At 37.7% G+C, this 23,293-nt stretch overlaps 1 protein-coding gene across 1 annotated transcript in view; it reads right to left on the minus strand.

Moving 5' to 3' along the window:
* LOC309843217 (uncharacterized protein C1orf87) overlaps positions 1 to 23,293 on the minus strand; it is a gene marked incomplete at both ends in the record, with an annotated part of 87,809 nt that overhangs the window by 40,449 nt on the left and 24,067 nt on the right. Inside the window, 2 exon segments of the mRNA XM_082688559.1 lie at positions 32 to 196; positions 5,990 to 6,163. Coding sequence (XP_082544685.1) covers positions 32 to 196; positions 5,990 to 6,163 — 339 coding nt within the window.

The raw sequence follows: 23,293 nt of genomic DNA on the forward strand, positions 1-23,293 counted from the left end.
ATGAACACACTGGAACTCTAATTTTGGTTACCTTGGGTGGGGGCAGGGAGCCAGAGAAAGAGTAGTCTTCCTTCTGCAAATTCAGACTGAGGCCCTCTTTGTTGAGTTTGCCATGGATTGTCCTTAGTGCCATCAGGATCTCCAGTAGGTTCTCGCCCACTTCTGACTGTGGGCTGGCCTCTGGAGGAGCAGTACTCTGTGGAGGGGCAGGGGAAAGTCTGTGACACATGAACCTCCCAAAGCTGCTGTGTTTCCATACCACATTTCTCAGTTCTGACATACACCATGAACCCAGAGAACCCACCCAATAAGAGCTTCTAGATCTCAGAAACCTTATCATGGGGTCTTTGCATGGAGATTTCACAGATTATCTCCAATCTGTTCTATTCTACTGACCACTGGAGCCTCTTCTCCAGAAGGCACCAATGAATTTGGCTAGAACATAAACCAAAACTTTTTTCCAAGTTGAGAAGAAAAATTACAAGTGACCACAGTAGTTTACTTTAGCTGCTTGATCTTACTTCTCTTAAGCCCATATAATTATTGATGGCAATTCAAATTTCCAAGCTGTCCCTTGCCACAGGCAAAGCAAAGTGGATCCTGCCAGATCCCCGTAACCATGGATTTCCTTCTATAGAAGGAAATCTTGAATCAAGTGAACTTCCCTTGTTATCTTTCACTCTGCAATTAGTATCTGGAAAACTCAGAAAAGTTTTGGCAGTCATGATTTTGCAAATGTTTCTAATAATTATGATTGTTTATCTCACTGACTATTGTAACTTTAAATGAAAGGTGAAAACCCATGGTAGGTGATAAAGCATTATAGTCATTTATTTTATGAAACTAGTTTGAGATGTTTACTCATTTAACATTCAAGTGATGTCTCCTTCTGGATCCAGCTATCTTCTTGGCAGTGAAGCTTTTCCTAATTTCCACTGTCCCAACATAACGTGCCACTTCCCTACAAGGACAGTCTGTGACTTCTCCAAGCCTCCACTCCTGTAAATCATCTTCTTTTCAGTGATGTGTCAATAAACCTTAATAACCTGCTCTCAAAGATAATGCCCTAATTTATTGCATTACTAATTTTCATGGTGTAAGTACTCCCACCATGGATGACTTCAAGGTGCCAATAGAATATCATTGACTGATGATGAATATTTTTTCATGTGTCTGCTAGCTATTTGAATGTCTTCATTGAAGAAGTGTCTATTCATGTCTTCTGCCTATTTTTTTGAAATGTTTATCTGTTTTTAGGGTGTTGAATTTGTGAAGTTCTTTATAGATCTTGTATTTCAGCCCTTTGTCTATAATGTCATTTGCAAATATCTTCTCCTATTCTGTGGATTGCCTCTTGTTTTGTTTCCTTTGCTGTGAAGAAGCTTTTGATCTTGATGAAACCTCAAAAGTTCATTTTTGCTTTTGTTTCCTTTGCCTTTGGAGACATGTCTTGAAAGAAGTTGCTGTGGCTGATGTCAAAGAGGTTACTGCCTATGTTCTCCTCTAGGATTTTGATGGATCCTGTCTCACATTTAGGTCCTTCATCCATTTTGAGTTTATCTTTATGTATGGTGTGAAAGAATTTTCAAGTTTCATTCTTCTGTATATAACTGTCCACTTTTCCCAGCACCGTTTGTTGAAGAGACTGTCTTTTTTCCAGTGGATATTTTTTTCTGCTTTGTTGAAGATCAGTTGACCATTGAGTTGAGAGTCCATATCTGGGCTCTCTATTCTGTTCCATTGACTTATGTGTCTGTTTTTGTGCCAGTACCATGCTATCTTGGAGATCACAGCTTTATAATATAGCTTGAAATCAAGCGTGATGCCCCCAGCTTTGTTTTTCTTTTTCAACATTTCCTTGGTGATTTGGGGTCTTTTCTTGTTCCATACAAATTTTAGGATTGTTTGTTCCAGCACTTTGAAAAATGTATTTTGACTGAGATGGCATTGAAATTATATGTTGCTCTGGGCAGCATAGACATTTTAACAATGTTTATTCTTCTGATCCATGAGCATGGAATGTTTTTACATCTTTTTATGTCTTCTTCAATTTCCTTCATGAGTGTTTTGTAGTTCCTAGAATATAGATCCTTCACTTCTTTGCTTAGGTTTATTCCAAGATATCTTATGTTTTTTTGTGCTATTGTAAATGGAATTGATTCTCCAATTTCTCTTTCTACAGTTACATTGTTAGTGTGTAAGAAAGCAACTGATTTCTGTGCCTTGATTTTGTATCCTGCCACATTACTGAATTGCTATATTAGTTCTAGTAATTTGGGGGTGGAGCCTTAGCTATCAGGGAAATTCAAATCAAAACCACATTGAGATACCACCTTACACTAGTTAGAATGGCAAAGATTGACAAGGTAAAAAACAAAAAGTGTTGGTGATGTGGTGGAGAAGGAGGAACCCTCTTACACTGTTGGTGGGAATTCAAGTTGTGAAGTCACTTTTGCAAACAGTGTGGCAATTCCTCAAAAAATTAAAAATAGAGTTATCCTATGACCCAACAGTTGCACTACTGGGTATTTGCCCCAATGATACAGATGTAGTGAAAATGAGGGCCGTATGTACTTCAAAGTTCATAGCAGCAATGGCCACAATAGCTAAACTGTGGAAAGAGCTGAGATGCCCTTCAACAGAAGAATGGATAAAGAAGATGTGGTCTGTATATACAATGGAATATTACTCAGCCATCAGAAAGGATGAATACCCAATTTTTGCATCAACATGGGGGGGACTGGAGGAGATTATGCTCAGTGAAATAAGTCAAACAGAGAAAGACAATTATCATATGGTTTCACTTACTTGAGGAACATAAGGAATAACATGTAGGACATTAGGAAAATGAAAGGAAAAGTGAATTGGGGGAAATCGGAGGGGGAGATGAACCATGAGAGACTGTGGACTCTGAGAAACAAACTGAGGATTTTAGAGAGGAGGAGAGTAGGGGGATGGGTGAACCTGGTGGTGGGTATTAAGGAGGGCATGTATTGCATGGAGCACTGGGTGTTGTACATAAACAATGAATCTTGGAACACTGCACCAAAAACTAATGATGTATTTTATGGGGACTAACATAACACAATTAAAAAAAAGAAGAGGCTGTCACTGAATAAGGATCTTGGAAGTGGTGCTCCTAATTGGCCCTCAGTGGTTCTCTAGTACCCTGTGCTTGATCAGCTCTTTCATAATTCCTTCTTCTTTTCCTTAATAAGTCTTCCTCAGGTTGCAATCACATTTTTATTTCTTTAGCTATTGTTTCATGTCTGACTTCCCTGCTAGACTCTTCCATCAGATGTGGTTCAAGTCTGTTTTGTTTCTTACTATTTCCTGAGGATCTTGTACAGTACATGGAATTGATTACTTTTATATGTATTTAACCTTTACTAGAGGTCATATTGTATTTCCTTAAAGGATTTTGTTTGAGAGAGAGAGAGAGAGAGAGAGAGAGGGAGGGTGTACATGTGAGTGGGATGAGGGGCAGAGGGAGAGATGGAGGGAGGGGAAGAGAATCTCAAGCAGACTCCTTGCTGAGTGCAATACCTGATGTGGGGCTCATGACCCTGAGATCATGACCTGAGCTGAAATCAAGATGTGGTTGCTTAACCAACTGAGTCACCCAGGTGCCCCTCTATCCTCTTTTTGCTCTGTGACTTTTACTTGAGTTTTGCCTAATAGCTCATATTTTCTGAAAGCTTAGTACAGGAAAGACGGAATGGCTGTTTAACTTTGTTTAGGTCATACCGTTTCTACACCCTCCTTCCCCATTCAGAATGTTCTCCAGCTCAGGAATCTGAGTCTAGTGGAGGAAAATGCCAACTATGTGGTTTATAAGGCTCTCTTTGCTGAGAGAGCACATGACCAAGACCTTGGTCATCAGATGTATCTGTCCCAGATCTGAATCGCCAGTTTTCCTTCCTCTTTCCTTTTCTTGCAATGCCAGTTCCTGGGGGTAGGAATTCATGAACCTTTGGCCCCTGTCTCTGAACAGCAAGTACAAAATGGGCAGGAGTTGTATGAACCCATTTGCTTCAGCTGGTGAGGTTTCTTAGGAAACCTGCTGTGGGACATTGTTTCATCTGGTCCAACTTAGGTAAGGAGAGCTCTTGCCACGCTTGTTGCCACAGGTGATGCTGGAGGCTTTTTAAACATCACAGAGCTGACCCCCTAAAGGCTATTCCTGACAGAACACGGGAGGGCCTTTTTCTGCAGCACGGTAATTAACAAAGAACCTGGGTTCATGATAGGTCATCAGTTCTGCACTTCCACAGATATGCCGTCTGGTATGTATCAAGCAGCACCTTCTCCCATGAGTTCAAAGTGATCCCTCTGTGTACACCATTTTTATAGAGTAGGTATCCGGATGTCTCTGCAAGTGGATCATTGGAGGTGCCAATTACATTAAACAATATTCAGTGAGCATCTACCTTGTGCTGGGAATGATACTAAATACTCAGTTATCCAGTATAGACACTATTACTAACCTCAAATGTCAAGGGAGTAGTTACAGGTACAATGGCTGTCAGAAAGAGAAAGGATGGTGGGGCCAAATACCACAGAGTGTCAGAGAGATCTAACCTAGTCTAGGGCTCAGGAGTGCCATCCTGTCCTGCACTCCTAAGACCCATATCTGCCAGTGGGTAGCCATGTCTTTAATGCATAGTCTGCCACCTCACAGGGCCCAGATCTCATGGCTTGTGTTTTATGAAGTGTGGTTCCTGACTATTATTTATTTCTGGGACTTCATGGCCCTCGTAGGACAGCTGCTTCCAGATATTTGACTGGTAGACCTACCTGACAGTGTCTTTCTTTGCACTTTTAGCCTTGAGGGAAGGATTGGACCTTGCCAACCTCTGCATTCACTGTGCTCGGCAAGGTTCACCTGGCCAGCAGCTGGTATTCAATGAATATAAAAAGGCATTAAAAGGGCACACTGTAGAAAGGAAGCAAGTCCAACACTTGATCCAGGGCCACTTTTACAGGAAACTACTATCCTAGAGTGAAGGGCTCAATTCCAATAAGGCAACTCTTAACTACTATGTCACATTATTTGTAACCGAAAAGAGTGTCTTCTGGTAGGATAGTTTAAAAATAATTTTAAAAATTCCTATATAGCAGGGGCACCTGGGTGGCTCAGTGGGTTAGGCCACTGCCTTCGGCTCAGGTCATGATCTCAGGGTCCTGGGATCGAGTCCCGCATCGGGCTCTCTGCTCAGCAGGGAGCCTGCTTCCTCCTCTCTCTCTCTCTGCCTGCCTCTCTGCCTACTTGTGATCTCTCTCTGTCAAATATATAAATAAAATCTTTAAAAAAAATTCCTATATAGCATTTCTTATATATCAGTTACTATTTTTAAGAACTTTGCATTGGTTAAGTCATTCTCAAGATCTATGAAGTGAAGGGGTATCTCTTATGACTCCCATTTCACAATGGATACACAGAGAGGGTAAGTGACTAGCCCAAGGTTACAGTGCCATTAAATGGCAGAAACAGGGGTTGAGCTTGGGCTTCTGGTAATGGAGGCTATGCTCCCAACCACTGTAGTTTGTCAACTTCCTTGGAGAACACCCAGACTAGCACACTCTACTGTGCCTCCTCTCTGAAGATACCCCTCACATCCTATTTTACTTTATGTCATTTCTTACCCTTTAGATTACATTATTGATTCTGGTACCTGGAACCCTTTAGTGCCTGTAAGCCAGGAGTTCATTGACTGAACATAGTTTTGTAATCACATTTTATAGACTGGAGTTCTGCACCAGTATATGATCATTTCTTATTCCATGAGGGTTTTCATTGTCACATGGCAACCTCATTAAAATAAGACACATGCTTGATCTCAAGAAACCTATGCAATTGTTGCAAACAAATTTCTGTGCTGGCCTGTGTATGAGAGAGGGGAAATGACAAGCGTAAGATGGCTGTTGGTGAAGGGCACAGTGATTCTACATTGGGTGAACTTTTAGGGTAAATGACCTGAAAAATTACCACCTGTTCTAGAAGCCTAGGAGCACTATGCCCAAGGAAAGAAAGAAAGACCCTTTGGCCATGATGACAACAACCCTGAGATTTCCTCTGGTTGCTGCCTGCAGCTTCTTTGCTTTGTGGTGGATCATTGGAAGCTGCAGCTTTTAAAAACCAGAGGAGCTTTCCATAATTCACCTGAAAATCCAATAGGAAACAGAACATCCTCATTTAGTGGATATGTAAAAGGAAGAAATGCCCATAAGGGAAATGCCAGGTGAGATAGAGCATTTGGGAATGTTTTAATAAAAGAATTTATGAAGGGGCAGCTGGGTGGCTCAGCTGGTTAAGTGTCCAACTTTTGGTTTAAGCTCAGGTCATGATCTCGGGGCCGTGAGATTGAGGCCTGCATTGGGCTCCAAGCTCAGCACAGAGTCTGAGTCTGCTTCAGATTCTTTCTCTTTCTGCTCCCTCTTACCTGTGTTCTCTCTCTCAAATAAATAAATAAATAAAATCTTCAAAAAAACCCTTTCAATAAAAGTTTTTAAACTGGCTTTAAAAATAGAATATAATAATTATTAGTGCTTTTTACCAACTATTTCTATTATTCTCCCTTCCTGATTGCCTTGTGATTGGAAAGGGCCATGGGAACATTTATGGCCAATGAGTCATGAGCAGAAGTGACGTGTGCTCCTTCTGGCTGAGGATTAAACTGCTCACATGAGATGCTCTAGAGCCTTCTTTTTTTCCCTCTGCCAGCACATCCCAAAATATACCAGAGTCACTGCTTCATCAGCCTGGGTTTTGGAGCTAAGATGACAATATGGTTGCTGACTAATTATAGAAATGTAAGTGAGGAATAAACTTTTGTTGTTTTGGGCCACTGACACTATTTGTTACTATAGCCTAACCTAGCCTTTAGCTTCTGTCTCTCTCACATCTCTTATAAATTTATTATATATAGCATAGGCTTATATTTAGATATATCCAACAGATATATTCAGATTATTTGAGAAAAAGGCCTTATTAAACTAAGTGAAAAATCTTAATAACCTCCCCTTCCCCGACTCTTTGCCCCCAGGAAAGGACTGAAGGAATGTTGTCTATTTCCATTTCTGGTCTAGATGACATCCTAGGGACCTCTGGTGGGCAGGCAACTCCACAGTGCTGGAGGAGGTAACGGTTGGGGAGGGAAGCTGTATAAGGTTCTGATATAAACTTGGTCTCACACCAGAGAATTTGATGAAGCTGAAGATTTATAGTGGTTGTACTAAGTGACATTGTATGATTACATACTTATCATCAGTATACAACAAATTATAGTTGGTTAGAGATGGGCATGAGGGACAACCAATATTTATTTGAGTGTCTACTGAATGCTAAGCACATGACCAGATAATTTATATTTATTATATTACTAAATTCTCATACTACCCCTATGAGGTTGGTTTTGGCCTGGTTTTCTATCAGCACATGCTCACTCATGATTTACCCACTGCTCTTACTTTTCCTATTATAGAATATATTCCTCTAGAATTTGGTTGCATTTGGACTGTGCTTTGTATCCACCCACAAGTATAAGCTTGGAAAGTGCAGTGCTCAGAGCAAGAGCCCTGGACTTATCACTGGGGAGCCTTTATCTCTGTCCTGGGTCTGCCATTAATTCTCTGGGTGTGATGCATGATTTCCTTCCCAACTACAGGTCTTGGTTTCCTAATTAGAAAAATGGTGGTTATATTATATTTCAAAGATACCTCGCACCTGTAGCTCTCTAGGAACTGTCCTGATATATCCTAGTCAAATTCACCGTTCTTATCTCATAACTTACAGACTGACCAACTTGTCAATGAGACTCAAGTGAGTCCATTATCCTAAATCTGTAACCACCTCAATATTGCTAAGAGCAGACAATGAAAGTCAGGACAGAGTAGTCTTTGAAAAAGAAATCAACTAGAGCTGAGACAATCTAGGCTTTAAAGGTTATTTTTAAAAAAGAAACCAACCTTTTAATTCTATTACTCTGATGGATACAAGTAAAATAAACAAAAGGAAACCACACTTTTTTTTTTTTTGACAGAAAGAGATCACAAATAGAGGCAGACAGAGGGAGAGGAGGAAGCAGGCTCCCTGCTGAGCAGAGAGCCCAGTGCAGGGCTCCCTCCCAGGACCCTGGGATCATGACCTGAGCTGAAGGCAGAGGCTTTAACCACTGAGCCACCCAGGCACCTCAGAACAAATCTTTAAAACACATTCCCAGTTCCAAATAACTTCAGCCCATATAGTCATTGAGTCATTCAGTCCCCCCAAAAGAAAGCTTGCCTCTACATCAATCTCAGCATTATGCAATTAACATGTCTGACAAATATATTAACAATAAAACAATGCTGTTTCTTTTGTGCAAGAAAGGAGGTGTCTGTGTTAGACAAAGGAAAAGTAGATCTAACATAAGGTATTCATAGGCAAAAGTAAAATTCTTATTAGAGATAAAGGTATCCTAGGCTGTTTTATTTTTATTTATTTATTTCTTTTAAGTAGGCTCCAAGCCCAAAGTGGTGCTTGACCTTATAACCCTGAGATTAAGAGTCAGATGGTCTACTGACTGAGCCCACCAGGCACCTCCTTAGGCTGTTTTAATTAGCAGATTGAGGAAGGGCAGCAAAGGCAACTAGAAGTTTTGTCAAGAATGGGATAGAAGAGATTAAAAAGCTCAGCATGTTTTATCCTAAGAGCAATGTTATTAAAGGTTACAATGGAATAAATGATGGAACAAAGGTCAAGGATAAAGTGTCATTCCCTCTTGCAATGGAATATGGTATATTAATTATGCTTAAAAATTTTCTAGATTTTATGATGTTTTGACATCTTGGGTAGCCTTGCTGGCTGGAAGAGATTGCCCTTCCCAGGGTTAATTAATTTCTCTTCAAGCAAATATTTCCCCTGCCCCAAATCAACCCAGTCCAGATACTAAACAGCTAGGGACAGTCCTTAGGCTTGAAGCCTGCTGGAATTATTCAGACTAGCCAGTTCTAAGCTGTTTACCTTACCTTGCCTTGCCTTTCCTGTGGAAACCTCAGTAAAAGCTAGAGCCTGGGCTTTTGCCTCACTTGTGCATCCTGACTGAGTTGGCGCTCCCCCATGTGATCCTGTGATGTCTCATGTCCCCTTTTTGTGGGAAATGTTACTAAACTATTCGTTCAAAAGTGGTTGTCACTCTATCTGTTATCTTATCATACCAGATAAAAATAACATCTTGGGTACAAATTGACACACATGGTTATTTTTAGTATCAAACAATTGAAAGGAGACAGATCCCAGAATGATTCACTGGAAACTCAAGGTCTGTACTCAATTGATTGGCATGTTAAAAAACCTGTCAGTATGGATAAAAAACTAAAGGAGCTTTATAGTCATGAAGCATTTTAAAGAAAAATCAAGAGGCTCTCTAGAGTGGGAGGAGTGAGCAGGAGTGGTGGAGAGTTCTAGAATAGACATAAAAATAACAAGACATTTATTGGACACATAATCTGTACAAGGCACAATACAGATGCTTTGTTTATGCCATTCCATTTAATCTTTACAACAAGCTCTCATCCATTTTGGGTTTACTTTGTGTATGGTGTGAGAGAATGGCCAAGTTTCGTTCTCCTGTATATAGCTGTCCATTTTCCCCAGCACCATTTGTTGAAGAGACTGTCTTTTTTCTACTGGATATTTTTTCCTGCTTTGTTGAAGATTAGTTGACCATAAAGTTGAGGGTTCATATCTGGGCTCTCTATTCTGTTCCATTGACCTATGAGTATGTTTTTGTTCCAGTACCTTGCTGTCTTGGTGATCATAGCATTGTAATATAGCTTGAAATCAGGCAATGCGATGCCCCAACTTTGTTTTTCTTTTTCAACTTTTCCTTGGCAGGTTGGGATCTTTTCTGGTTCCATACAAATTTTAGGATTGTTTGTTCCAGCACTTTTTTGATCGAGATGGTGTTGAAATTATAAATTGCTCTGGGCAGGCATAGACATTTTAACAATGTTTATTCTTCTGATCCATGAGCATAGAATGTTTTTCCACCTTTTCGTGTCTTTTTAAATTTCTTTCATGAGTGTTCTGTAGTTCCTAGAATATAGATCCTTCACCTCTTTGGTTAGGTTTATTCCAGGATATCTTATGGTTTTTGGTGCTATTGTAAATGGAACTGATTCTCTAATTTCTCTTTCTATAGTTAAATTGTTCGTGTATAAGAAAGCAACTGATTTCTGTGCATTGATTTTGTATCCTGCTACATTACTGAATTGCCGTGTGAATTTAGTAATTTGGGGATAGAGTCTTTTGGTTTTTCACATAAAGTATCATGTCCTCTGTGAAGAGAGAGAGTTTGAATTCTTCTTTGCCAATTTAAATGTCTTTTATTTCTTTTTGTTGTCTTACTTGGTGTTGCTAAGACTTCTAGTACTATGTTGAACAATAGTGGAGAGAATGAGCATGCTGTCATGTTCCTGATCTCAAGGGAAAGGCTCTCAGCTTTTCCCTAAATGAGAATGGTAGTCACTGTGGGTTTTTCATGAAGTTGAGTATTCCCTCTATCCTTTATACTCTGAAGTGTGACAGGAATCCATCAAAATCCTAGAGGAGAACATAGGCAGTAAACTCTTTAACATCGGCCACAGCAACTTCTTTGAAGAAATGCCTCCAAAGGCAAAGGAAACAAAAGTGAAATGAACTTTTGGGACTTCATCAAGATGAAAAGCTTCTGCACAACAAAAGAAACAGTCAACAAAACAAAAGGGCAACCCATGGAATGGGAGAAGATATTTGCAAATGACATTACAGACAAAGGGCTGATATCCAGGATCTATAAAGAACTTATCAAACTCAACACACACAAAACAGATAACCATGTCAAAAAATGGACAGAAGGCATGAACAGACACTTCTCCAAAGAAGACATACAAGTGGCTAACAGACACATGAAAAAATGTTCATCATCACTAGCCATTAGGGAGATTCAAATCAAAACCACATTGAGATACCACCTTATATCAGTCAGAATGGCAAAGGTTGACAAGGTAAGAAACAAGTGTTGGAGAGGATGTGGAGAAGGAGGAACCCTCTTACACTGTTGGTGGGAATGCAAGTTGGTGTAGTTACTTTTGAAAACAGTAAGGAAATTCCTCAAAAAGTTAAAAATAGAGTTACCCTATGACCCAGAAATTGCATTACTGGGTATTTGCCCCAAACATACAGATGTAGTGAAAAGAAGGGCCACATGCACCCCAATGTTCATATCAGCAATATCCACAATAGCCAAACTGTGGAAAGAGCTGATATGCCCTTTAACAGATGAATGGATAAAGAAGATGTGATTCATATATACAATGGAATACTACTCAGCCATTAGAAAGGATGAATACCCAACTTTTGGATCAACATGAATGGGACTAGAGGAAATTATGCTAAGTGAAATAAGTCCATCAGAGAAAGTAAATTATCATATGGTTTCACTTATTTGTGGAGCATAAGGAATAGCATAGAGGACATTAGGAGAAGGAAAGGGAAAAGCTAAGGGGGGGGGATTGGAGTGGGAGATGAAGCATGAGCGACTATGAACTCTGGGAAACAAACAGAGTTTTAGAAGGAACAGGGGTGGAGGAATGGGCTAGCCCAGTGATGCACTGGGTATTATACACAAACAATGAATCATGGAACACTACATCAAAAACTAATGATGTACTACTGTATGGTGACTAACATAATAAAAAAATAAAGATGGGCTATGAAGTGGCTATGAGAACTTAGATAAAAGAATAAAATATTTTGTTTAAAAAAAATCTTTACAACAAGCCTATAAGGCAGGTAGTCTTAGCACCCTTTTATGTTTCAGAAGTTAAGTAAGTTTATTAAATATAATTTAAGAAATATTTATGGCTTGCTAACCTGGGCCAAGCCTGGTGATAGGCCCTACAGTGAACAAAACAGATTTGGCTCCTGCTCTCACAGAGCTTGTAGATGTGAGGGGACAGCAAGCACTCATGACTGCACCACATGGAGCAGTGAGGGTCACTGTCAGAACTGTCCGGAGAACCACCTAATGTGGGCTTGGTGGCCCAGGTCTGGAGGCAATGACATTTAAGTCTAGGCTTGAAAGATGAATTAGATTTGGATTTGAATAGGCTAACGAGTAGAGAGGAAGAAGAGAAGAAGGAAGGGCCCAGGAAAAGGAAACTGGATATTGAAAACCTTAACGGTACACACAGGCTCCTAAGAGAGAGAGGAACACTTCCAGAGCATAGTTTAAGTTTTGAAAAGGCAAAAGATAAGGCTGCAGAGGGAGACAGGAGAATGAGAGTGAATTGCCTCAAGTCTGATTAGCCTCTGCTTTCTTCTGAGGGCAGTGGGAGCCATGGGTATGTTTTCAGCGAAGCTATTACTAGGTCAGAGTTTTCCAAAACTTACCTCCTAGTAAATTTGCAGATGAGACTTGAACCCTGCTTTGTACCACTACCCCAGCAGGAGAAAAGATTCAGCATTCTGTCCACAAGGCAGATTCATCTTTTAAATATCTGGCTAGCCATTTCAGGTGTTTCTTTCTCCTCCCTTCCTTTCTTCCTTTCTTTTTTCCTTCCTTCCTTCCTTTCTCTCTTTCTTTCTTCTTTTTTTAAAGATTTTATTTATTTATTTGGCAGAGAGATCACAAGTAGGCAGAGAGGAAGGCAGAGAGAGAGAGAGGAGGAAGCAGGCTCCCTCCTGAGCAGAGAGCCTGAAGCAGGGCTGGATCCCAGGACCCTGAAATCATGACCTGAGCAGAAGGCAGAGGCTTACCCCACTGAGCCACCCAGGTGCCCCATCAGGTGTTTCTTAGAACAACATGTTTCACTGGAATTTTTTTTCGGTAATAGAAAACATTTCCATTTTCAGCCACATATAAGTAGTTTTCTGTCTCTGAGAATTGATACATTTCTACACTGCAGTATTCTGAAGGACCATGTATCAGTACTTCATCAAGCCCATGGAGTCAAGGTGTCCCTTTTTTCATTTAAACACCAAAGCTTACTGAGGACCTTTGTTTTCAGCACGATGAGTACAAGTGAGCAAGGCAGGTAGGATTTCGGCCCTCATGCATCTTTCAGCCCAACTATCACGGAATAAATTTTATGGCCTCTCCTATGGAAAGAGGAATATACCTTCTACTCCCAGGACTGCTGCAAGCAATGAGTATTATCATGTATTTTAAACACTTTGTGAATTCCAGAACTTTGGTATTTGCTGTCTCCCTCCAATGGAGTGTGAGCTATGGGTGGGCCAGAACTGTCTTGTGTCCTGCTGACTCCCAGCATTTAAGAACACTGCCAGATTGGAAGAACAAATAGAGAAACATGGTGTCAGAGTGGCGATGATGGCTTGTTCAGGCCCCAGATATGTGGGAGTTTACATTTCTCTCTTCACTGACATCAATCATGCTAGACTGCTGTTTCTCAAAACAATGTATCCACAAAGTGTCAAAATAGATAAAATGGAAAATGTTGACTAAGAATCACCATGTTTCTGACTTTAGGAATTAGCAGAATATCTATAAAATCTCCAGTACTATAAATTTCTGTCATTTGCTTTGCTTTGAATCACAAAACAGTGTTTGTGGATGACACGATAGCCTGAAATGAGTTTGGGGCATAATACTAGTTTTGTGATAATTACCTAGAGGAATTGTTACAAAAGGAACACAGAAATCTAACACAGATTTAGTAAATCTTTTTGGGGTGTTGGAAACTTGCAAGTTTTTTTTTTTTTTTCAGATCACTAATAAATTATTTTAAGGTGGTTGTATTGTGCAGTCTGTGAACACTTTCCTCCAAGACAAGTGACACAACAAATTATCTTAATATTGCGCAATGCATAGCTGGGGCTTGTGAGAAAATCTGCAGAGACAGCATCAAATGCAGATTTGAAAATTCCTGTTTTTTCAACATTTTAGACCAAGGTGTTGACGTGTTCTAGAAAGCTGTTAAATGGCTCAAAAAGGGATGCTAGTGATAATAAATACAACCACAAGAAAGATGCATATAAAAAGCTTGATAAGATTTCTCAAGAAATGTAGAATTGAAAAAAAAAGCAATATTTCCAAATTAATAGATTTAACATAGGATGTTAATATATACCATAAACCAACACAATATTAGAATTAATCATTTGACTGTTTTGTTTCTGTTTGTAAAAAAATTTATATTTTCTTTAGATTTTAACTTGTGATTATGGAAAACTTCAAACATAGACTCATGTGTCCAGGATAGGATAAGGGAATTCCATATACTCATCTCCAAGCTGTAATTATCAACTGACATTCTTGTTTTTTTTATACCCACATCACCCGCGACCAGAAATGAAGGAAACCACAGATGGTGTTATTACTTCATCCGAATCTTTTTCAGGATGCCTCTATAAAGAAGTGGTCTTCAAAGTGATGTCCTTTTGGCTAGAAGCCTCAGCACCCTTTAGAAATGTATTAGGAATGTGAATTCTTGAGACCCAGCCCAAAGCCACCAAATGAGAATTTCTGGGCTTGGGGTCCCAAAATCTGTGTTTTAGTAAGCCCTCCAGTACTTGTAATGCATGCTAAAGTTTGAGAACCATTGCCTTAAGGATAACTACTGTTTGAAAATATAACCATGATAACATTATAATACCTTAAAAAATAGTAATCCCTTGGGGCACCAGGGATTTAGGCGACTTAGGCCTTAGGTGACTGCTTTGGGCTCAGGTCATAATCCCAGGTTCCTGGGATGGAGCCCTGCATTGGGGTCCCTGCTTAGCAGGAAGCCTGTTTCTCCCTCTCCCACTCCCCCTGCTTGTGCTCCCTCTCTCACTGTATCCCTCTCTGTCAAATAAATAAATAAAATCTTTAAAAAAAATGGTAATCCCTTAACATCATCTAATATCCAGGCAATTATTCAAAAGCTCCCAATTATCTGATAGATCTTATTTTTACAGTTTGTTTATTCAAAACAGGAACCAATAAGAACCATATATTGCCATTGACTTAAATCTTCTACACCTTTTAAAAATTCTACTTCTTCCTTTACCCCCTGCCCCTTTGTGCGCCGTTTTTCCCCTTGAAATTTATTTGTTGAAGAAGCTGTGTTGTCTGCCCTATAAAATTTTCCATGGTCTGGATTTTGTTGCCTGTATTTCTTTGTTTTTCAACAAACTTTCACATTATTTATTGTAAAATAATAGCCAGAACTAGGGTCTTGATCTTCTTCAAGTTCAATTGTTTTAAGTAAGATCTTTACATAGCTGGTACATTGCCTCATGTGAACAAATGCTGTCAGGTTGTCTTTCTTTTCATAGGTGCTGATTACTCATTGCTTTAGTCCATTTGTTTTTTTTTTAATTTTTATTTTTTTCATTAGAATTTGGGAGAAGGGGGTGGGATTATGGACATTGGGGAGGGTATGTGCTTGGGTGAGTGCTGTGAAGTGTGTAAACCTGGTGATTCACAGACCTGTACCCGTGGGGATAAAAATATATGTTTATAAAAAATAAAAAATTAATAAAAAAAAAGAATTTTGGAAATGATGATATTTTTATCCCATTATAAGTCTTCCTTTATTAATAGATTAATTGGAATACTATTCTCCAGAGAAACTGCCCTCATTAACTATTATCTAAAATACAGTTTGTATAGAAAAGGAAAACAATAAATGCTCCTTTGATTGAACAGTTTTAAAAGTAGTTTGTTCCCTAGTATTCTTCAGAGGTGACCAATAAGCTTTTGTTATTTTCTTTTCTTAAGAATCACTATAAAGGTAGAGATTTAAATATATATAATGTGTTTATATCACTATAATTGTATATATTGTTTTATTGATAGCCAAATATAAGTGGTTTGAGTTTTTTGATTGTTTTTTTGATTGTTTGTTTGTAGTGAGAGCCATTTTAAATTAGATTCCAAATCTTTTTTTTGACAAAAAGTGGTGTTGGTTATCTTTACTGCTTTTGGTATTAATAGATTTTCTAGCTCAAAGCTGGGATCAGCCTTCAGAATTTACCAAACACGATGCAGGTACTCAAGTACTCGTTGTTATAGGGTTGGTCATTGTTTCTGTGTTTTTTCCAGTGAACAAAGTTAGGAAATCTATTTTCTTAGTTCATACTGATATTCCCAATTCAAATGTTAGGACTTTGGGGTTTTTTAAAAGCTCATCAATACTATATCTATATTTCATTTCTCCTACACTAGAAATCCCAGATCTAAAACCACCAATATAATGACTCATTTGCTTTATTCTACAATACATACACACAATAACAATGTCAACATAACAGTTACTGAAAACACTTGGAGACAGTTTTTCAAAAAATATTTTCCTCAGGGTATACATCCCATTAGAGACACACAGTGAAGTCATTGTGTTTTAAAATCATTTTGGGGTGCCTGGGTGGTTCAGTTCCTTAAGGCTCTGACTCTTCATTTTGGCTCTGGTCATGATCTCAGGGCTGTAAGATCAGAGTTGTGAGATAGAGCCCTGAATCAGGCTCTACGCTCAGCGGGGAGTCCCTCTCTCTCTCCCTCTGACCCTCCTCTGGCTCACGTGCACACTCTCTCTCAAATAAATAAATACCTCTTTAAAAAAATCATTTACAATAGTTTCATTCTCTTTGATTTTATTTTCAGTGAGTACATAGGTCCATGTGGTACCCAGCCTCCAGGGTGGCTCTAAGTAGTCCCTGCCTCCTAGGGCTCATGTTCTTGTGTGGTCCTCCCCCCACCACATCTCATGGGGATTATCTCTGTAACCAGTATAATATTGGAGTATCACATGTCACTTCTGAGATTAGGTTATTACAGAGATTGGGCTTATTGCTATGGTTGGGTGCGCACATCTCTCTGTCTTCCTTTCCAGCATAACTCATCTATGGGATGCCAGATACCATGTCTTGAGTAGCCCTATGGAGAGGCCCCAGTACAAAAAAGACTGTTACCTCTGGCAACAGTTAGCAAGTAGCTGAGGCCTCTATCAATAGCCACTCAAATAAGCAGAGAAGTGCATCTTCGTGCTGTGGTCAAGCTTTCAGGTGAATGTATTCCTGGCCAACATTTGGAGTGATATTTCAGGGGAGACCTTGAGCTAGAAGCACTCATTTAAGCTCCTCCTGGATTCTTGTCCCTCAGATATAGTGCAAGATGATACATGGTTATTATATTGATTTATGTAGCTATGTTTTGGGACAATTTGTTATTCAGCAATAGATAACTAACAGAGACTTATTTTGTTTTTGATTTTTAGGAATTTTTTAAAATTTGTTTTAGATTTATGTGAAATATTTATGTGATTCCAAAGCCAAATCTAGAAAAACGAATAATTCAGAGATGAGTTATTTCTGTTTTTGATCCTTCCAACATTTTCCCTTTATCTCCAGGAGATAATCACTTTAAAAAATCCTTTTTATTAATTCCTTCATTTTGAAAAACATAAATAATAGATAGAGGATAGATAGACAATAGACAGACAGACAGACAGATAGATAATAGATAGATACCTCGAAGCATAGTCTGTATTTTTTTTCACCTTGCTTTCATTTAGTTAATGCTGTATCTAGCTAGATTACTCCATACAATGATACACAGTGATATTCATATACTCTCACACTATTTCCTTGTGATATTCCTCATTCCTTCTTAAAGTTTTAAAATACTCTGTGTGGATGTACTGTAATTTATTCAACCAATCCCTTATGGATGAGAATTTAGGTCTTTATATATATATATATATTTTGTAACAAATAATGTTACAATGAATACTTTCTGCATAAATCTTTTCACATTTTTTCCAGTTTATCCTTCGGATAGATTTCTGAAAGTGAGATTTTTCATGTCAACAAATAAATGCATATGTAGTTTTGCTAATTATTGCCAAATTTTCTGCCAAAGTAGTTTTCTACTTTAAATTTCTTCTACCTCCTAACAAAGTATGTTGTCAATTTTCTGGATTTTTGCCAATGTAATTGTGAGAAATTATATCTCAGGGTGGTGTTAATTTATGTTCCTTTTATTAAGAGCAACGCTATATTTTTTGATATGCTTAAGGACCATGTACATTTATCTTGCTGTGAACTCTCCATATGTTTTGCCCATTTTTCTAATAGTTTACTATCTTTTTTTCTTTTTTCTTTTTGATAGAAGATGCTATATGCTAGGGATATATTTATGATATAAATTGCCGATTTTTTTCTTCAGTTTGTCAGGTATGTATGTATACTTTGTACACAGTGGTTCTGGCCACATATGGCTAGTCAAAATTAACACATTTTTTCTTATTGTATCTGCATTTTGAGTCACAGTTGAGAAATTTCCCCTTATCTTGGATTACAGAGGAAATCATCCATTTTCTTGTACTATTGTGTAAATTTATTTTTTTATATTTCAGCCTCTGGTCCATTTGGAATATATCCCAGTGTATATCATATATATGTACAATATATGAGAGGCCCAATTTAAAATTTTCTCTGTGGCTATCCAATAATTCCAGTATTATTTATTAAAAAGTCCATCTTTTCTCTACAAATTTGCAATTCTCTTTATTATATGCAAAACTGTAATATGCCATTGAGTCTGTTTGTTGATATTTCTTTTCAATTCTGTAGTCTCCTATCTATCCCTGGGCCCAAATCATTTTCTTTTAGATACAGAGATTTTGTGTTTTGTATTTGTTAAGGCTAGCCCTACACCCATTTCTCTTCTATTCCTGACTCTTCTTTCCTGACTGTTATTTCAAATTAACATTTAATCAATTTGACTAGTTCCAAAAGAAAATGAAACAAAAATATAGTACCATTTTTATTGGAATCACATTAAATTTAAAAATTACCTTAAGGAGGATTGATTATGTTAACTTTTTTCAAGATTTTTTTTTATTGTGGTAAAATATACATAACATAAAAACATAAAAAATATGTATGTGTAAAAATATACATATCTGACTTCCAGGAAAGTCAGAAAGCAGGGAAGTTCCAGTGATTGTAAAGTTATGGAAGGTAGAAACATCTGGAAGCAGTGAAGTGAAAAACAGTATCAGATTAATTTGCTGTTCACTAAAAACTAGAACAAAAAAAAATCCAATTTACATGGGTCTCTTAATTTGAAACTATATATTTAAATTGTTTAAAGTCATTTCTGCTACCATGCATCTATTAACACAGTTAAAATAAAAAAAAAAAGAAAGAAAGAAAAACTTAAAAAAAAAATATATATATATACATATCTGAGAGTGCAGTTCATTGGGATTAAGTACATTCCTATTGTCCACCCCCCCCCACCATACATCCCCATGGCTCTTTTCATCACACAAAACTGAATATCTATACCCATTCAACAAAAACTACCTATTCCCTCCTTACCCAAGTCCCTGGCAGCCACTCTTCTACTTTCTGTTTCTAGGATTTGACTACTCTTAGTATCTTTTGTAAGTGGAATTACATAGAGTTTGCCTATGGAAACTCTTTGGAACAGGCCTACTGTCCTCAAGGTTCATCCATTTTATAACATGTGTCAGAGTTTCCTTCCTTTGTAAGGCTGGATAACATTCCATCATGTGCCTATACCCCAGATTTTGCTTACCTACTTACCTTTGATGAATACTTGGGTGGCTTCCCCATTTTAGCTACTGTGAATAATGCTACTAAGCACATGGATATGTAACCCTCCTTTCAATTCTTTTGAGTGGATGAAATGGATGATATGGTAATTAAGTTTTTAATTTTTAAAAAATTTTTGAGAAGCCACCATACTGTTTTCCACAACAGTTATACCACTTTACATTTCCAGCAAGAATGCACAAAGTTTCCAATGAATCCGTATCCCAGCTAACATTTGTTGTTTTCTGTTTTTTTTTTTTTTTGTCTTCTATGTTTGTAGCTATCCTAATGGGTGTCAAGTGGTATCTCATTGTACTTTTGATTTGCATTCCCTAATTAGTGATGTTGAATATCTTTCCATGTGCTTACTGTCCATTTTTAAATCTTTAAAGAAATGTCTATTCAGGTCCTTGCTGATTTTTGAATCAGATTGCTTCTTTTTTGGTGGTTTAGCTTTGGAGTTCTCTATGTATTCTGAATAGTAATCTCACATCAGATATGGTATTTGCCAGTACTTTCTCCCAACATGTGGATTGCCTTTTTACAATCAACTGTGTATTGTGGACACAACTTTTTTTTTTAAATTAATTTGCATAAAACCCAATTTGTCAATTTTTTATTTTGGTGCCTATGCTTTTGGGGTCATATCCAAAAAATCACTGTCAGGTCCAATCTGAAGATTTTGTCTTCAATCTGAAGATATTTCTTCTAAGAGTTTTATCATTTTACATCTTATATTTTAAGTCATGGATCCATTTTCAGTTAATTTTTGTATTTGGTATTAGATAAGGGTCCAACTGCAAACTTTGTATATGGACATCCAGTTTTTCCAATGCCATTTCTTGAAAAGACCATCTTTTTCCCATTGAATCATCTTGGTACCCTTGTTAAAAAAATCATTTGACCATGTATATGAGGATTTATTATGGACCCTATCTAATCTGTTGGTCTCTATATCTGTCTTTATGACAGTACCATAATGGTTTTATTATTGTACCTTTGTAGTACCTTCTTTTTCAGGTTTACTTTGGATCTTCAGGGTCCCTTGAGATTCCATATGAATTTTAGGATGGGTTTATATTTCTTCAAAAAGAAGCCATTGGAATTATGATAGAGATTGATGATGTAAACTTTTTTCAGTATAAGAACATACTATACCTTTCTGTTGTTCAAATCTACTCTTGTGTCTTTTAGGAGAGTTTTATTTTTTTTCTCATAAAGTTTTGGACATTTCTTGTTATGTTTGGCTATTCATTTGATTTATTTATTTTTTTAGTTAATTTAATTATGCTTTGTTATTATAAATGCTGTCTTCTATCTTTTGTCCTAACTAGTTTTTGTTTATATATGTGAGGGACACTGATTTGTATATGTTGATGATAAAATCATGTTTTTGCCAAATTCTCTTAGTGTTTTAGTAGTTTCTTCATAATCTGTTTTGAAATTTTATATGTATAATCTTACCATCTGAAAATAGTTTTTCCTCTTCCCTTCTAATTATTATGCCTATAATTGTTTTCTTTTGTTTAATTACTTTGGCCAATACTTCCAACATAATATTAAAGAACAGTGGAAATAACAGATATCCTTGACTTCTTCCAGACTCCAATGTGAAAGCCTCTAGCATTTGTCAATTAATAGAATGTTGGCTTTGGGTTAATATATAGAGAGAACCATTTTGGAAACAAAAGTGAAGAAGAAAATTCTTATTTTCAGGAGATTTACAGACTTGTGGAAGGAGACAAGGAATCCTTTTTTTTTTTTTTAAATTTATAAAAGACCTATTCACTTATTTGCAAGTATTTTCAAGAAGTTTTACCATAAATTATGTGTTTATGAGAAGCATTATAGTGTAATGCATACATTTTTTTTTTTTCATTTATTTACTTGAGAGAGAGAGAATGTGATCAGGGGAGGGGTATTGGGAGAGGGAGAGAGACGGCATCCTTATGCAGCCTTCCCAGCTGAGCACAGAGCCCGATGCGGGGGCTTGATCCTAGGACCCTGAGATCATGACCTGATTTGAAGCCAAGAATCTGTTGCTTAACTGACTGAGCCACCCAGGTGTCCCAATGCACACATTTTTCTAAATATTACCCTTAAGTGTGGTAAAGATTGTTTCTTTGGGGCAAATATTTCTAAAATATTACAGTGGTTTCTAGTGCTTCAAAGTTCAACTCTACTCAACAAAACAGTGTTTCTTGTTATTTAATGCCTCTCTCTTTAGGGAGAGTTTTCCTTTTCTCCTAAGTGGTGAGGTCCAATAATGAAAAAGAGATTGGGAAACATGGGTGTGGTGGATCCAGACAACTTAGGTTCACATCCTAGACCCACCAATATTCGACTGGTTGTATGAGCATTGGCAAGTTTCTTAATGTCACTGTATCTCAGTTTTCTCACCTATAAAATAGAGATATTAGCCCCTACTTCACACCACTGCTTTTGAATTTTTTAATTCATTTTTGAGCACAATTGACACACAATGTTATATTAGAAGAAACGACCCATTTTAATAGTATAGCAACAACTGCTGTAAGGGAATGTACAGACTGATTTATGATTACCTTATGAAAAACACTTATTTTGGCAATCGGACAATGATGCTTCTTGGTAGAGCTGATATCTAAATTGAACCCCTGGTATAATTAGGAGTTAAATGAAGATGAAGGGAAATTTTCATACTAAAGGAATAGCATTGGCAAAGCCTAGAAGTTAAAATGGAACAGAACTCTATTGGGGAAATGTAGGTTGTTTAGGGAAGGGTGAATAAGGGGAGAAGTAGAGAGTGGATAGAAGTGAGTTGGAATGGTGGTCAAGGAATTTTCATTTTATGCTAGGGCAAAGAGTATTAAATAGTGGTTTTAAGTGTTTTAAGTAGTGGCCACACTTGAGTAATCTTGATGTTCCTCCTAAAAGAGGCAGAATATATATATCCTTACCTGAGTGGTATTGTCCTTTGCCATGTGGCTTGCCTTGGCCAATGGGTTCGATGTTAGTGGACATGACATAAGCAAAGACTTAAAATGTACTTGTGGTTGAGTCTGTCCTCTTGAAATGTTTCCATTACCATAAGAACAACTTGCATTGAGGAGTCCCCTGGATTCAGAACAATAAGAAAAACACAGAGCAGACCTGAACCAAATCTACCATTTGAAACCAAGCTGAGAAAAATCTAATATATATATAAAAAAAGCAAAAGCTATCTTAGCTCATATTTGGAGCTGGGAGCACAAATGCTTATTGTTATAAGCCACTGAGTGCTAGGGTGATTTGTTGCGCTGTAGTAGTAACAGCCGACCAGTACAGAGAGGGAAGCAGAGAAAAGCAGAGTCAGTTTGAAGATAATTAAAATCATCTTGTTGAAGTAGTATGGTGGTTTGACTAGATTGATGGCAGATGAAGCAGAAGTAAGAAGGTATTTTGAGAGGTATAGGGGGCAGAATTTAAAGGGCAAATATCAATGGATATTTGACTCAGGGAGAGGGAAGAGGAAAGCATGCTCAGGGTTCTTGCTGGAATAATTGGGAGAGTACTGAAACTGTTCTGAGAGCCACAGATCACAGAAAAAGAACAAGAAAAAAGGTTCTGTTTTGAACCTAGTGAATCTACCAATGCACAGCCAAGTGGCAATGTCCTTGACATCTGTCTATTCACTTACGAAATGAGGATGACATCATGTGCCTCTACCTATCTCAGAGGGCT

The sequence above is a fragment of the Mustela nivalis genome, assembly GCF_964662115.1.
Source record: "Mustela nivalis genome assembly, chromosome: 10".
Taxonomy (NCBI): domain Eukaryota; kingdom Metazoa; phylum Chordata; class Mammalia; order Carnivora; family Mustelidae; genus Mustela; species Mustela nivalis.